At 43.8% G+C, this 17,054-nt stretch overlaps 1 protein-coding gene across 1 annotated transcript; it reads left to right on the top strand.

Moving 5' to 3' along the window:
• The first annotated feature begins 324 nt into the window (after window positions 1-324).
• On the top strand, window positions 325-16,479 carry LOC121612336 (plakophilin-1). Its single transcript, XM_041945163.1, has 15 exons — window positions 325-654; window positions 3,443-3,561; window positions 7,256-7,447; window positions 7,579-7,772; window positions 8,029-8,170; window positions 8,482-8,689; window positions 8,783-8,951; window positions 9,651-9,768; window positions 11,564-11,728; window positions 11,817-11,993; window positions 12,272-12,425; window positions 12,539-12,722; window positions 13,522-13,606; window positions 14,175-14,289; window positions 14,445-16,479. Exons 1-14 carry the CDS (start codon window positions 471-473, stop codon window positions 14,247-14,249), a joined length of 2,166 nt encoding a protein of 721 aa, XP_041801097.1. The 5' UTR covers window positions 325-470; the 3' UTR covers window positions 14,250-14,289; window positions 14,445-16,479.
• Window positions 16,480-17,054: the final 575 nt, after the last annotated feature.

The following is a 17,054-nucleotide window of genomic DNA, read 5'->3' as shown; positions in this document are numbered from 1 at the left end:
AGTGGAGTACAAGTGTAAAGCTGCATAAAATGCAAATACTCAAGTAAAGTACAAGTACCTGTGGGAGTACATGTACTTAGTTACATCCCTTCACTGCTGCGGCGCAACACTCTCCTCCTGGTAAAGTTTTTACGCGGAATATTTCCCTCAAAGAGAAAAGTGTTTGCCTCACAGCAGTAAACTACAAGCTGTCGCGTTTTTCGTCCTGTCTGCGTGTCTTCCTCAGCACCTCCCTTCACTCCGCACCTGCACTTGAACTCTCCTCGGTCCCACCTCGACGGGGCGCGGTCCCGAGGGTGGAGTCCAGCGCCGCGGCTCTGGGAACATTTAGCCTTTCAGCGTACTTGGCACGTCGGTTGCGCAGAGTCGAGCCGCACTTCTCCTCCGTGCCTGCGCTTTGTGTTATTGTTGTTGTTGCTTTTGGACGCTGGTTCCATCGATTCGTCTGAGAAGGGCACCGAGCAGGGAAGATGATGGCTCCAGAGCCGCTGAAATCCGCGATGACCACCATCGGCGCCGACGACACGTCGCTCGCGCTGCCCTCCGACAACAAGCTGCGCTCGGGACAGCAGCGCGTGCTCGATCAGGTGCACACCATCAAGAGGAGCAAGTCCAAACACGGCAAGAGCGGCTCCCTGTCTCCTTCACCAACAAGTACGCACAACGCGTTAACCAACATGTCGTTATGTTGTCTGCCATGTCGTCTTTCAGGCATCTTAACATGTAACTTTAACGCTTTTTGGCTCATTTAAGAGCTTGTTTGTGTTTCCTGGGAACCAAACGCCACACAGCTTTCCAGTGAGATGATAGTTGTTTCTGCTGGTGCGTTTGGGGCCATCGGAAATTAGACAGCTTCAATATAATTTCTTATAGGTTGATAGTGGAAATAAACATTTCTGCCGCTTCCAGTGTAAACTAGTGTGGTGTGAGTGGAGAGTTAAACACCGAGATGCGCGTTGGGAATGGCTTATATAATGATTTTAGGGGGGTGGGAGGGCGCCTTTAAGGTGACAGTAGCGGGTAAATATACACGGGTAAAATAGATTTTTTTTGTAAGAATTAAACAATGTAAGAGTTGACCAAGAAAGTGATTTTTGTCTCACAGCTGTTTTTATTTTCCTCTGTGAGTCAGGAATGTAGCCCGTGGGCTTGCACAAGCCCACACACACATTTAGAAAATCACATTTTAGTCTTTCAAAACAACTCTGGTGTTTGGCCCCACTGCAAGAGGCATTAAAAAGATCCAGCAACACCGAGAAACAAAATGTTCGTGTCTTGTGAAACGTGTGCGGGGGTTACTGTTTAGCTGAGATGGTTCTTATGAGAAAACAGAAGAACATGTCAGTAGAATTGATTAGTGATCAGTGAAGAAGGCTATAATATCTTTATCCTGTTTTACTGACATCCTCAAGATTCTAGTGATTGTGAAACTGTGGTGGTAAGGACACCTCTGGACTTTTTAAAGTTTCAAAGTTTTAAAGCCTTCATGAAATGATTGTAATTTAGCCCATATGAGAGGCGTGCAGGCAAACCAAGAACATTGATTCAAGAAGAGAAAACTGAAATTTACGTCATTATTTAAGAGAAAGTCTGTGGTCTAAAAAGAAAACTATGCTTCTAAAAGTAAAATGGAGACCACTACTTTGCCCGGGGCAAATGTCTGCAAAACACATAAAACAGTAGACAAACACTGAATGATGAGAAATACGACTACAAGGTTAGAGTTGCACACAACCCCGAGGCTACCAGGATGCTTAACCTTAATACCGGGGCCAAATTTGTAATAGGAGAAGTTTATCAGTGCTCACGAGTTGTGGTTGACCGGGGTTTTTCAATGGCTGATACCAATACTTATAGAGCAGGATGGTGGACCCATCAATCAGTCTGCAGCTGCTCATGAGACACATACGGTATAGCGGTATTTAAGTTTCTGGTTTGTCCAAAAGAGGCCGTTTCAGTGATAGTGTTAGAGCAACAAAGATGAAAATCCAATACTATTTGGACCCTCACCACTGGAGATTATGTTTAATGGAGAAGATCAACCAAATTGCATAAAGGCTTGTATTCTCACTGACCCCGAGTCCTCTCAAGCCGTGCAGATAGCTGTGATTTTATGTGCTAATGTTTTGAGATGGTAGCATGTGATACTTCTGCCGCTGCCTCATCACACTGGAGGTGATGGAATTTTTATTCCTGAAACTCAGACTATTAGAGATGGAGCAAACAAAATGTTGTGCTCAACTGGCAAATAGACCTACAAGAAGAGATTGCTCATGCAATACAACTGGACCTGCTTTCTGCAGAAATCGACCATATAAACTGTCCACAGTGAGGGTTTTTGAACCTTGTATTGGAGTGGCAGCAGATATTGTGAAATGTAAAACCACATGCAGTTAAAACAATCTGATCTCTAGTGTTTTTTTGATTTGAACTGACCCTTTAAGGCGTTTCTATTCATCGAGATGATCCTTTAGTCCCTTTGGAAGAATTCTTGCCTGCATGGACTTCTCATATGTTAGTGCTGATGAGTAGTCCATTGTTTTCACAACCGTAATCTGATAATTGTGTAGTCACAGCCTTATATTTGGCACAATATATGAAACTCCATGAATCATCTAACAAGGCAGACAGACAAAGGTAACGAAACATGCCGGTGAAGTGTAAAGACTGAACTTCCCTCTGTGTAATGCATGTCACGTCTGTCTTTCTGTCTGGTTAAAGGATTAGTAGCCATTCAATACTTGACTGATTAAACAACGAAACAGTGATTGATACGATACTTCACAAGTGAATGATGTTATTTACAACAAAGCTCAAGTCAGTAACCATCTCAATCACTGATACCTAATCAGAGACTAAGGACACACTCAATCAAACATTTTGCAAAATGTAAAATCAGTAAATGAAACTGTGTTTTAATAAATAAATGAAGAAACGCCTGTGCACACTATTAGATAAAGGGACTCCTTCGGGCTCTGCAGATTTGCTCAAATGTGGCCAGGACATCTCCACCTTTTAATTTCACTTTTATACATGTACCTACATAACTGTATAAGTAACTGTATCTGTGGATTCTGCTATTGATTCCACTGTGATTGATTTCCAAATCTTTGTTTTCATATCTTTTATAATATAAATAATGAAATACCTCTTCTAATAATGAATAGCGAGTGAAACACATGTTCTGAGCAGTGTGGTGGAGTGTGGTGGAGCCCTGAAGACTGCCCTCATGCTGTCCAGCCGGCGTGTTTCATGCTCTTTGCAGGCCTTATCCTCCGTGTCATTACCACAATGATGACATTCATTCATTTGTAAATCTGCCCCTTGCAACATCTTTTGGGTAAAAGAGGTCATCCCTGGATTTATTCTGTCTGTCTGGCTGTCTGACGTTCTTCTTCCCTCCCTCTTATTTCAGTTTTCATAACGTCTCCTCTTTCAACAGGCCTGAGCCCCAAGACTTTGACAACATATGAGTTTGGAACCTTCAAGTTCGCTCCATCCAAAGCAAATGGCACCTTAAGCCGCGTCAGCTCCACAATGTCAGCAGGCTACAACAAAACGGTAATTGTTTCTCTCATTAACAGCCCCTTTTGTTGTTGCACAGATCATTAGAGAACAAACCATTATGCCCTGTCACAGACTAGATTACTGCTGGTCAGTTTTAGGGTTTTAGGTTTATCCAGCCACTTGATTGATTGATTGAAAACAGGGAAACAGCTAGCGTGGCTCTGTCCTGCAGCCTGGTGCATAACCCAGAGGTGCTGGCAGGCAGCTGTTGTTAACTTCGACAGAGCCACGCTAAGCTAACCGTCTGCTGGCTCCAGCTTCATATCGACAGGACAGACATGAGAGTGGCATGGATCGTCTAATCTGACTCAGGGCTCTGCCAGTGACGCAATCAGCCTTTAATTTTGTAACCACACAGAATGGGCTGGTGTCCTGCCTCAGCACCAACCTGAACCAGTTCGATGGTTATATTTAATTACCTTTAATTGCATCCAAGGGAGTGCTGTGTGTGGGTAGCATGAAATCATGTTTTGTTGGTTTTATTGAGTATAATCAACAGTTAAGGGCGTGTGTGTGTGATTTCCTTTGTAAATGGATAAATGTTGAATGTCATTCTCAATATGTGGTGTCATCACTAAGAGTCAGGGTGAGTTCAATGCTGCAATGCAATACTGGACTAATTCAAATTCCACAGAGGAGTAATGTTGATTTCATCAGTGTGTGTGTGTGTGTGTGTGTGTGTGTGTGCTCTGTGTGTGTGTGTGTGTGTGTGCTCTGGGTTTGCCTGTTCTGACCTACTGACAGGGAGTTGAGGCATGTCTCGGGAGTGTGTTGATGTGCTCTTGTTGGTGAAGGCTCATAATCATCGCATCATGAAATACAGCTCTGTCACATTGGGTTTTTGTTTTTTCTTTTGCTTCTGATTCTGTGGTTGAGCTAACGGGCTCCTTACCTAAATTCCACAACTAGAATTAATATTTATGGCTGCCTGGTAAAACGTGCCTTGCAGAATTAGTCATCACAATTTCAGTCTTAGTATGCTGTAAACTGCTGTATTGAATAAAAGTATAGATTCTTATATATATAAAGTTGAAGCATTTCTCATATTTCTTGACTTTTGGTTAGTTGTGTTGGTGTGGTGTGTTGGTTGTGAGTTATGAGAACGTATACTTGGCAGGAGCAGTGGCAGTATTACAGTAAATGTTACTTTATCACAGTAAATTTAATTGACATCCAATTGAGAAACCAGATAAAATAACCAGATGGGAAAGTCTGTCAGTTAGATACTTGAACAATGAATGTGTATCTTCTGAAAATGCCATAATACCATGAAAGACTCCATTGTGCACAATGGAGTGACACAACCAGACATGTTGAAGTAATGTCTAACTTCACTGAGCGAACGATGAAAGCTTCAGCATGGAGACGCTTCATAAACCGTGAAAGCAGTTCACATTGCATCATTTAGTCGGTGTCATGGGCCACCTAATTTCCCTGAATTCAGATTTCCAGGCAGAGTGTGACTGACAGTTTATCTGACCGACAGAGCAGCAGAGCCCCATGACTGGAAACACAAACCGAAAGTCAGAAACACAGCCGATCCAGCCGTATTATGCAGTGTTGCAGTTCAAAGTTGCAGACCTCGGTTCGTACTTGATCATACATTACTTTGCACGTCATTAGGACGTTACGTCAGGCGTGAAGGAAGGCCGCAGTGGCTCGGTCAGGCTGGACCCAAATGAAGGCAGCGTGCAGCACCTTGAGAGTAAACACTCTGTTGGTTCTTATCAAACACGTTGCTGACAGATTCCTCCTGCATCCTGCTTTTGATGCTAAGTAGCAGAGCTGACGTACAGCTGGCAACTGAGCAACCAGTCTGGTTTGAAACAGGAAAGAGAGTCGATACACAGGACATACTGCGTGTGCGTGCGTGTGTGCGTGCGTGCATGTCACCTGCTTCACCACAAGCAGGATCCCTTCCTTCGAAATTCCTCAAATCAAAACGTCAGCACGTCAGCTTCAGTGATTAATCGTGAGAAAATTGTTGTGAGTTCTGAAGGTGTGATGTTTGTGATCTTTGGGTGACAAGAAAGGGAAACTTTTTCCTTATGTTGTCTCAGCGGTGCACACTTTCCTCCTCACTTACACTCAGCGGGTTCAAAGACAGGCAGTGGTGGAACAAGTATTCAGATCTTTTACTTAAGTAAAAGTATTAATACCACACTGTGAAAATACTCCACCACGAGTAAAAGTCCTTTTCAAATCATCATTTATCAGCAAAGTGTACTTAAAGTATTCAAAAGTACTCATGTGCTGTGAAATGCTTCCTGTCAGTGTTTTACTGTCATATCTGACGTTTTAGACGTGCTCCTGCATTAACGTGTATGTTGCATTTTACTGCTGTAGATGTTTAAGGTTGAGCTCATTTTAGCTACCTTATGTACTGTTGTGTAGTTTAATCTACAGCGTCATATTCTATAACATCATCATTATGTTTGTAGTGTTGCTGTCCTGTGAGAACCACATATCTCTAGAACGTGGACTTTTCATGAGCTCAGAAAAACGGCCTGTTTTCAGCTGTGTGACGATGCATTTTCCAGCTGATCCAGGAGGCTTTTGAAATCAGCTCAATAAGTAGGAGGATTTTCTCAACCCATAAAGGAACGCTTAATCCTTCAGCTGATCAGAAAAAGTCTTATTCAAAGTCACTTTTGGAGATGCATGATCCTCACTGGACAGGAAGGGTGTGATTGTGATCTGAAGAGTAAGTTAAGTTGTCAGACAAATATAGAGGAGTAGAAAGTACAATGTGTGCCTCTAAGATGTAGTGAATTACAAGTTTAAAGTAGCATTAAATAGAAATACTCAAGTAAAATACATGCACCTCCGATAAGTACAGTACTTGAGTAAATGTACCTAGTTATATTCCACCACTGAAGACAGAAGAGAAAGTTCCTCTGTTGTCATTTTTCAAACAAGCCAATGAGAGACAAAGGTTCAACTGTGTTGATGACTTATCATTAAAGCACGCGCAAGACATGTTCTGTCATTTTGCTCAGGCTATGACAGGTTTCTTCCATGGTTTCTTTGTGGCACAGACTGAATGTGTTTTGTACACACACACACACACACACACAAACACACACAGGCAAAGCCAAATAATCCAATTGATACATAAACAGCAGGTAATTACGTGACATTATGCGATTTATTGACATCAGGATTGTGAAGACAGGTTTAGCGGGTGCTGTGTCAGACTTGCACACACAAAGATCCTCTATGAGAAACTGCTCCGCTGCACCAGCGGTCTGACATCACGGCTGCCTGAGTCGGTCTCCAGTGACAGATATTGTGTTACTTCGGTGTGTGTGATTGTTCGGTGCGTTCTGTTGCCTTTAGCAAAAACTGAAGAAAAGGAGGGAAAGAGGAGGTATGCTGGTTTTATGTCAGGCCACATTCCTCTGTCTTGGTTTACAGCAGCTTTCTTTGGAAACTGTTCTTGTGGAAAGTCGCTTCCCTAGTTTCTTTTATGAGACCTGGGCTGTTGCAACAGAGAGGAGCGTTAAGGTGATGCCACGGTTCAGCAGATAATGGTGTTTCTGTTCGGTTTTGTCATTTTGTCACACAGTTTTCCACAACAAGCTAGCATGGACTTCTTTTAATATGTCCTGTGAGTGTTTTTCAATCTGATATGAATAAAATGCTGAATGTAAGTAAACCCCCTGATCCATAGTTTCTTTCTTTATAGTTTATTGGTCAGAAGAGTCGCACTCTATCCAGTAGAACCACGGGAGGGAGACACACCAGCGCCTCAGGCATGTGGGAATCTCAAATCAGCGCATCCACCTGGCCCAAGAGTCCCAACGGGCTGAAACCCAGTCGCAGTGACCCCGCCTTGGCTGTTCCGTTTTCTCCTGCACCTGCACCTGCACCTATTATGGTGATCAGTTATTTTCATGCTAAATTGCACTGTCACCGAAGTAACCACACATTGTCATGTAGTTTGCAGGGTACCAAAGTGGAAGTACTCCACAGCACCATACTGTTTAAGCATTGTTAATTGCTTTTTAGAGAGCCAGAGGGCAGACTGTCCAAAGCCAGCAGAGCCTGCAGAGTCGAGTGAATAGACACAGCGTCTATTCTATGACCAACGGCTCGCAGATGACCAACAGCCAGACACGCTTCATCCAGCCGCCCTCTATCCAGTCTCAAACCGATGGCAGGATGGGTACCATCAAAATATCCAAGTCAGAGCAGCAATCAGCGTGAGTTCACCTGGCTCCATGCCTTCCACTGATATTCTCAGCAATAACACATGGGCAGCATTGTGCTTGTACAGGATGAGACTGGCACATTTTGTAGGCATATTAATGTAGTCCAGTATGTGGTAAAAGTCATTTTTTTCATGCAGTTCATTTTGTTGGTAGAAGCAGTGCAGTCGTCCTCAGTCGTACTCACTGAACTCCTGGAATCATAACTCCTCTCCAACCCCCTCTTACATTCCTGTGCATGTTGCTGCAGGGTGAACAGTGTGATGACCATGCCAGACCTGACCCTAAAGGAGGCTGTGGAGTACCTGTCTCACCCTGAAGAGAATTACCAGCAGTGTGGAGCCACCTTCATCCAGCACGCCACCTTTAAAGAGGAGCATGCTAAACAGGAGGTCAGTGCAAGCGCTGGCGCACTGATGCGCTGCTTCTGCTTTAACATGTGCAGACCCACCCTCCCAACATGACACACATGCACTGCAGCGTTGTGTATTTTTGCATCACATATGTGTGAGGATTGTCTTGCCGTGGTTCTACAGCTGTTGGTGCGCTCTGTGAAGACCTTTGTGTAACCTGCCTTGAGGGAAAGGGAGGAGAATGCATTTATCATCGCACTTGGCTGCTCGGTCTGTTTGTAACTACTTATAGCGCAGTCAATCCACGCCTTTTAAAGCTTTAACACCTGCTCCTGCTTCGTGTGTTACAGGTGTTACAGCTAGGGGGTATCCCCACTCTGGTGAGCCTGCTGCGGAGCCCCAACCCCGGGGTGAGCCAGGCTGCTGCTGGGGCTCTAAGGAACCTGGTGTTCAAGCACCAGGAGAACAAGCTGGAGGTTCAGCACTGTGGCGGTATTGCGAAAGCACTGCAGCTACTAAAGGAGACAGATTCTACCGAGACCCAGAAACAAATCACTGGTAGGACAATTTTTTTGAGACAGGACCTCAAAATATTGGGTAGCACGAGCCTTATCCCCAACACTAATGCTTATAACTTCTTACCATATAAAGGCCTGCTATGGAACCTGTCCTCTGCCGATGAGCTGAAGGGGGAGCTCATAGCTACAGCACTGCCGGCCCTGACTGAGAATGTGGTGGTGCCATTCACCTGCTGGTCAGACAGCAGCGCCAACAACAACATACACCCTGATGTCTTCTACAGCGCCACAGGGTGCCTGAGGTGAGAACATTTCATTCATGCAGATCAGGCAGAAGACCTGCATGCTTGCTGATGGTTCCCAATAATTTTCATTAAATAGAGAACTGCTCAAGGCTTTTTGGTGTCAGTGATAGATCAATTCATCCGTGAGTCGATTGCCAGAAACGTTCTCAGCTTCCAGCTTCTCTGGTGTGAGGATTTGCTGGTTTTCTCTGTTTTATATCACTGTTAACTCAATATATTTGGGTTTTGGACCGTTTGGTCGGACCACACATTTGAAGACGTCACCTAGGACTCAGGGAAAATGTGATGGACATTTTTCAGTGTTTTCTGACTTTTGATGGATGAAACAGTTAATTGATTATTCAAAAAATGACTGACAGATGAATCGATACTGAAATTAATCGTTATTTGTAGCGCTTGTCAGAACATTGCTCTGTTCAATTAAATGTATTAGTTATTACCGTGCTCTGATATTCATGCTTCACGTTTACATTTTTCACCTACATTAAACGATTACATCCTCAATGAGATCAATCAAACTCAAATGTAAATGTGCATGAAATAATATTTATCATTGCAACTCCTGCAGCCTTGTGCCTAATCACTGCGACCACGTTTGCTAACAGGGTGTGATGGTGCACGCTGAGGCATTCACAGTTCTGTGTCTGTTATCACGTTCTAGACACAGATTTAAATGAATGACTGAAATGTGTGCAGGAACCTGAGCTGCGCCCAGCAGAAGGAGAGGCAGGCGATGAGAGATTGCCGCGGCCTCATCGACTCCCTCATGAGTTACGTCCAGTCCTGTGTGGCAGAGGAAAACCCTGACGACAAGGTGAGCTGTCACTGTAAACTATCAGCAGGACTTTTTGCCAACACACAGGAAATAATCTTTGCTTGCAGCCCTATTGTCAGGCCTACAAAGAGGAATTGGTGTTAATTGCAGTGTTGATTTCTGTCACTGCAGCGCTAACAGAGAGACTTTGAAACTTTAAGCTTCGGTATTTTTACCGGCCTTACAATCAAGGATTATTTGTTAATCAGGCCACACATTTTTTCCACATTGTCCCTCTAACGCTGAATTGTGGATGTGTGAGCAGCAAGAACAGCTGCGCTCGGGTCAATGTGTGGTGACTGACTCCAGTTTACTCATAGTTAGAACATTTACAGCACTTTCACAGAGTGTGCTAAATATGCTAAATATATCCTCAAGCACATGAACACACACATACAATAAAAGTATACATAAACTCAAACACCCCCTGCAGTGTAGGTATGCACACTCCCAGGCACACACACACACATATCCATAAGCACACACAAGTAAAAGCAGGTAAATACTGCAGGCGGGGTCAGCATGTTTATATATTTAGCAGGTTGTATGACTACCCGGTCATTTGTGGAAGTTTTGGGTGTGGATGTGTGCGTAATTCCACGTCTGTGCTCGTACGGTGTCTGCACAGGCTTCTTTTATTGAAGCGGTCGAGTATGACTAGTGTTGTTTGGTTGTGTGTGAGCGACAGAGAGAATATATTTTGTGTCAGCTCTCTACGGTGAACTGTAGATGGAATCCCTTTGGTTATGGAAGAAGGCAGTTGCTTTGCTTTCTGCATGTTGATGCTGTAATGTTGCACATGACATGTATGAGGCTTAATGTGTGTTTTCATCATTGCATTCTGTTTACGGATCATTTATGTTGTTAATCGAGGCTCATTAACCCAGTGAAGAAGTTTTACTTAAACTTATTTTTTTTTGGTGAGCAAGTTTCGGTTGTGTTTCTAGAACAATTCATCTACTTCCTGATTGAACATACTAGCTCACATTTGCTTAAGACTTTGATGCATGCTGGTGTAATGATTGGGAATATGAACCACAAGTTACAGAGAATAAAAGAAAATTTACTTTATTACCTTTGTGGGCTGGACAAATGGACCTCCAGTATTTGTCAACCTTGGTGTTCTTCTTATATTTTTGTCCACTGGTCATGATTACGTGATAAAATGATTTCATAGGCTGTGAGTTTAACTGAGAGTAAACCCAGAAAGTAGTTTCTTTAAAATCCAGATGGAGGACAGTTAACCACAACTGGGGGCTTCATTTATCATGTAGCAGCAGGGAATGACAAGTGCATGGTGTGCCATTTTAATTTTGCATTGAGGAAACTGCAAACAAGAATCGTATTTTCATGTCCTATTGCTGAAATCCCTCTTCATACACACTGGCAGCTGGAATTAGTTGGGACAGGAGCAACCAAAGACTGGAAAAGTTATGGAACGCTCCAAAAACACCTGTTTGGAACATTCCACAGGTAAACAGGTTGATGGTAACAGGTAATAATATCATGATTGGGTATGAAAGGAGCATCCTGGAAAGGCTCAGTCATTCACAAGCGAGGATGGAGCGAGGTTCACCACTTTGTGAGCACATGACTGTATAAAGGATGTTACTGCATGGGCTCAGGGGTCGGTAAACACAGTTTGCAAATTACTGCTTTCTGTTTTTATTTATGTTTTAAACAGCATCCCAGGTTTTTTGGAATCGGGGTTGTGAGACCTCGAATGTACTATTTGTGAAAATGGCGATGTGAGGATGAATTAACAGTGCAGTTAATATCCTCTGCTATGCTCTAGTCTGTGGAGAACTGCGTATGCATCCTCCACAACTTGACCTACCAGCTGGAGACCGAGTACCCTGAGTGCTTCAGCATGTTCCAGCCTAAGACAGAGGGCCAAAATGGGAGGAAAAGCCCCACAATTGGATGTTTCAGCCCCAAGAGCAGCAAGGCTCAAAAGGAGGTGGGCATCAAACACGACATCGCTATGCCTGTTTGTTGGCTAAATCATGACAGAAGCCCCTCATCTCTTTCTCATCCTCTCTCCTCAGTTTTCTTATGACACTGCTCGAGGAATGCTAGAGGACAGTGTCCCATCCGGCGTGAAGTGGTTGTGCCACCCCACAGCTATGCAGACCTACCTGTCTCTGCTGGGCTCGTCCCAGAAAGATGCCACCCTAGAAGCCTCCTGTGGTGCCCTGCAGAACCTCACTGCCAGCAAGGGCCTGGTGAGTGCAAAGAAGATAATTATCAGGCTTAGCATTTGTGTGTGGTTTTAATGGATGAGCTCAGGTTGATTTAAGAAAGAAAAAAAAGCACTAGAGACAAAGAGGCAATGACTCAACAACACAGTTAAACAAAGAACTGACTGCTTTTGTGTGAAGGGGTGGAGTTTTATCTGCAGGGATTCAGAGGTTATTAGAGAAAGAAAGAGGCACGCAAAGCTGGATTTGGTATCACAATGCAAATATGCTCTAATGTTATCGTGTGTTTGCATCTCTTCCAGGGGTCCAGTGTCATGAGCCAGATTCTGGCTCAGAAGTTGGGGGCTCTGGCGCACATGACCCCTCTTTTAAAGTCTCCTAACCGCAGCCTGCAGAAGACTGCCATGTCCCTGCTGGGTAACATGTCTCGGAGCAGCAGCTTGCAGACCTCCATGGGTAAGGAAAAGCGCGGCTTGTCTGTGTGTGCAGGCAGCAGTGTTGCAGATGCATAAATGTGGAGAGTCCACTTAAAGCTGACGTACCGTCTGTTTCCCACGTCTTCTCTGTAGCAAAGCAGATGTTGCCTGAGCTCACCGGCCTCCTCGCTAACCCCCGGGAGATGGGAAACTCCGACGAGACTATAGCGACAGCTTGCAGCACAGTGCGGACTCTGATGTTGGCCGACACTGAGATCAGCAAGAAGGTCATGAGCACTGAACTGGTGTCATCCCTGGCGGACCTGAGTGAGAATGGGTTAGTTTTTATTTACCCGTCTGGGTGAGAGATTCAGCTGTCAAACTTATGACTGTGTGGGAAGCACTTTCAGCTACTTCTCTGTTTGAAAGGCGATATACAAATAAACTAAGCCCTCGATTTATCTGCCCGTTTTGTTTTGCATGGCGACACAGAACGATCTGGGCCACCCACATGTCTGTCTGTCACTGTCTCATGTTTTCCTTTGAGAAAACTCTTCTGTTCTTTCAAAAAAAAACGCTCTCCAGTTCTGACATATCTGCCATAGCAGCATCTACGCTAACCTCTTTAGGAGCCGCCGTTGTTGTTTTTGAACAAACAGTCGCGCTGACGTCACATCTAAACCACGCCCACGTAGCTGCCAGTAGTTCCTCATAGGACGCTTATTGGTCCAAACCACAACCGCATAGCTTGAAGCCTGGCGAGATGGATCCTGGTGTGATCTTGCGAATCCAGCTGCCTTGCAAGGCAACAATGCAATGACAGTCAATGGACTATTGTTTGTGGTGCAAACACCACTGAAGAAAACAATATTTAGAATATCAACAGCAGCACCTGGTGTTCAGAAACAACCTTCCCGTTCCTCTGGATGTCAGCATGTTCTGTGGTTATCCAGAGCGATCAGAAAATTGTATCTGGAAAGGTGTTTTGTCTTTCAGCGCTGCAAGCGAAATTGCTTCACGATACCAGTAGTTCAGTGTCTAAATTGCTTCTTTTTCTTACAATCCTTTCATGCTTGCGTGCTGTTTGTTTGTTGTTTGCTCTTCCTGAATAACCTCTGCCCCAACTTCTCTCCTAGGTCTTTCCCCAAAGGCAGCAAAGCAGCTTCCTTGCTGCTCTACAGCTTGTGGAACGACAAGAACTTGCAAGGTGTTGTGAAAAAGGTAAATTAGGCAGAACTGAAATGCAAACAGCATGAGCGAAGGCAGACTCAGCACGAGCCTATTGTGTCCGTGTATCAAATTAAAGCTGAGCACAGCCCACCGCCTTGCATGCGCAGTGGGAGGGCCCAGCTGAAATGGATTTATTATTACTCCTCTGGCTCACACAGTCACTTTCCCTTCCCTCCTGCCCCACCCAAGAATTCAGTGAATACAGAAACAGTCACATTGGAATCCCGGCAGACTGGTTCCCAGTGCTCACCGTCTATTATGGGTTAAGTAATGCACGTAAAATAGACGTGAGATAGAGAAGAGGTCAAAACAGAAAGAGTCAGAGGTGGACAGGGTGGAAGATAGGCAGAATAATGAAAGATTTTCTTGACTTGTGTGCTTATGTGTGAAAACACAACACAAAAACATTGCCATGGCACGCCTGAGGCTCCTCTAAGTTGCTGACACAGTGCATTTCCTCTCACAATTAGACTGAGGGCGCGTTGTATGTGTGTGTGTGCCTGCGCTCGGATCCATGCGACACCCTTAACCGATTTCTTCTGAACGCTCTGATCCGCAGCTGGGGATCAGCAAATCGCTCCTTGTCAACGACAACACCACAGCGGCGCACAGGTCGATGCAAGTTATCGAGTGAGCGTGGTGGACGAGTGGAACGGCGCCGCAGAGCCTGAGAGGTACGACTTGCTTCGGCATCCGCTTGGATTCAGATTTGAGGGCTCAGTGGGGCCAAAATGAGCAGAATTCATATCACGAGGTTTAAAATGTTCTCCCTGTGCGTCTCTGTTCTCTCTGTCTCCACCTCTTTCCCTGCATGTGTGTGTGCTTGCAGATGGAAACCAGCATGTTTAGGCACTGATGTGGCCCCACCCTTACAACCACCAGAGTAAAATTACATTCTTCACATGATAACCAAGTCGAGAGATCCCATCAAGACTCAGTCACATACATGAGTTGTACATATTTTAGAGAAAAGAGAGCTTTTAATCTCATGAATAATCCTGCGGTGGTGTATGTATTTAATTTGGATATGTCTTTGTCTGTGTACATAGATGGGTGAGTGTGTTTTCGGGAGGTTAAGTGTGTGTGAAATCCAGTTCTTACAGCCTGAGAGCCAGACAGTGTGGACAGACAGTGTTGCCTGCTGTGAAAGTGTCTGCAGTGGCTAAAAGCTGGACTACCTGTCACGGCCTTGAGGACTGAGCAGCCAAAAATGAAAATAATGAGAAAAATATATGAAAAGCTAAAAAGAAAACTTAAAAACTTTGTATTTGTGATACTGGTTCTATCAGATGAGAGTCTAAGAGCGTGCGCCGTAAGTACAAAGCATGATAATAACACTTTTTTAAGTATGTTTTTTACTTAGCTTTCTTGAAGTTAGTATGTTATGTTTCATGTGCCCACAGTATATTAAGGATTTATGCAAAGGACTGAGCAAACTCTCAGTTTAAGTCAGACACTTGGATTGTCAAGGTTTCCGCATGTATGCAAAGAAATTCTGCATTTCTCATGTTTAATGCAATTTGCTGGAATTTGTTGTTACACTGTTATGTTATCTGTTTCATTCAGTGATATTTTGTAAAAAAAAAAAAAAAAAAAGAAGAAGAGATGCACTTGTCTCACCGAGAGCTGATGAGAGGATTGATCCTGCTCTCGTGTCTGTACGCTAAATATGAAGCTACAGTCAGAAGCTGGTTAGCTTAGCTTACCTTAGCACAAAGGCAGGAAACAGTCCGAAACAGCCAGCCTGGCTCAGTCCGGAGGCAACAGAATCCACCTGCCTGCACCTCGAAAGCTCAATAGTTAACATGTTACGTATTGTTTGTTTAACTGCTACAAAAACAGCAGTGTTATGGCATGTTGTGGTTTTACAAGGTTTATAGGACCCGTAAACCCACAATGTGTAGTGGAAATCTGTCACCTTAGGACAGAGCCAGGCATCGTGGTGCTATTTGAAGCATATTTACTGGACAGATATGAGAGTGATTCTGATCCTGTCATCCAACTCTTCTGATAAGAAAGTGAAAAACTATTCCAGCACTAAGAGCCTTGTTATACTCTGCTGCTTCGCCAAAAACTGACCTATTGAAATTTACAAACTGTATGTTACATTTAGTTTTTTTGTTTGTTGCTTGTTTTTCATTATTGTTTTTTTTCTTGGAAAAGCCGAGGATTTGGATGGGAATGTAGTACTCGACATGTAACAGCAGCACTCAGCCGGTGTCCATTCACTTTGATTAACTATGTATAAAGTTTAAATTGGAGTCGGTCATCCCCCCCCCGTAAAGCTGCAGAAGTCCAGTTTGAAGTGGACCAATAGTTGACAAAGAATAACACAGTCAGTGTTAGCTGCTGGCTGCACGCTGAGAGTCTTTTAAGTGGTCTTTGACCCAATTCAGCAGAACACACTGAGGAGATAAAGAGGGGGCTGTGCCCTCGGACATGCAGTGATCTAATGAAACGTGATCTGCATGTTCCACTATAGGCGAGAGGAGCTGCACATTCAAATATACAGTGTTTAAATGTTTTTATTTAAAACAGACATGTAGTTCTTCACCTAAAACGTTTATATGTCATGTTTTCTACTTTACCTATAGAGTTGTAAGGGCTTGTTACAGGGCATCTGCTGTCATAACCAAACTACAGTCTTAAAAGTCAAATTCTTTACGATGACCAGATCACGTGTTCTTGCGAAGAGCGTGAGATGGTTGGCATCAGTGGGGGGTTTCCCATGGCTTCAGCTGCCTCGGGGAACAGTGATGTCAGTGTTGCTTAGAGCGTATTTTTGGAAAAATGTGTGTGGCACAAAACTAGGAGCTTTCCCTGTCACTCAGTCTGTACCTAGAATAAATAGAATAAATAACAAATATGAAGACAACGTTGTAAGTGGTGGTCTTTTCTCACTGACAAAATTACTGCGCGATGTTAGCCATGCTGGAAGACACTGCTCATCATTTCTTTTCCAACCCCGATTCCAAAGAAGTTGTAATGATGTGTAAAGAAGTAAAACAGAATGTGATCATTTGCTGACATACACTTAACTGAAAACAATACAAAGACAATATATTTAATGTTTTACCTCATCAGCTTCATTGAATTTAGAAATATCTGCTTATTCTGAATTTGAAACAAGTTGGGACAGGAGCAACAAGAGACTGGGAAAGATGTGGAACCCTCCAAAAACACCTGTTTGGATCATTCCACAGGTAAACAGGTTGATTGGTAACAGGTGATAGTATCATGATTGGGTATGAAAGGGGCATCCTGGAAAGACTCAGTCGTTCACAAGCGAGGATGGAGCGAGGTTCAACGCTTTGTGAACACATGATTGTATGAAGAAGATTACTGCATGTGCTCAGTAACACTTTATAAAACGGTTGTCAGTAAACACAGTTCTTTTGCAAATGACTGCGCTGTTTTTACTGACTTTTCACACAGCGTC

Source organism: Chelmon rostratus, chromosome 10 (assembly GCF_017976325.1).
Source record: "Chelmon rostratus isolate fCheRos1 chromosome 10, fCheRos1.pri, whole genome shotgun sequence".
NCBI classification, from domain to species: Eukaryota; Metazoa; Chordata; class Actinopteri; order Chaetodontiformes; family Chaetodontidae; genus Chelmon; species Chelmon rostratus.
The sequence above is the reverse complement of the archived record's forward strand: the minus strand, read 5'-3'. Positions and strand labels throughout refer to the sequence as shown.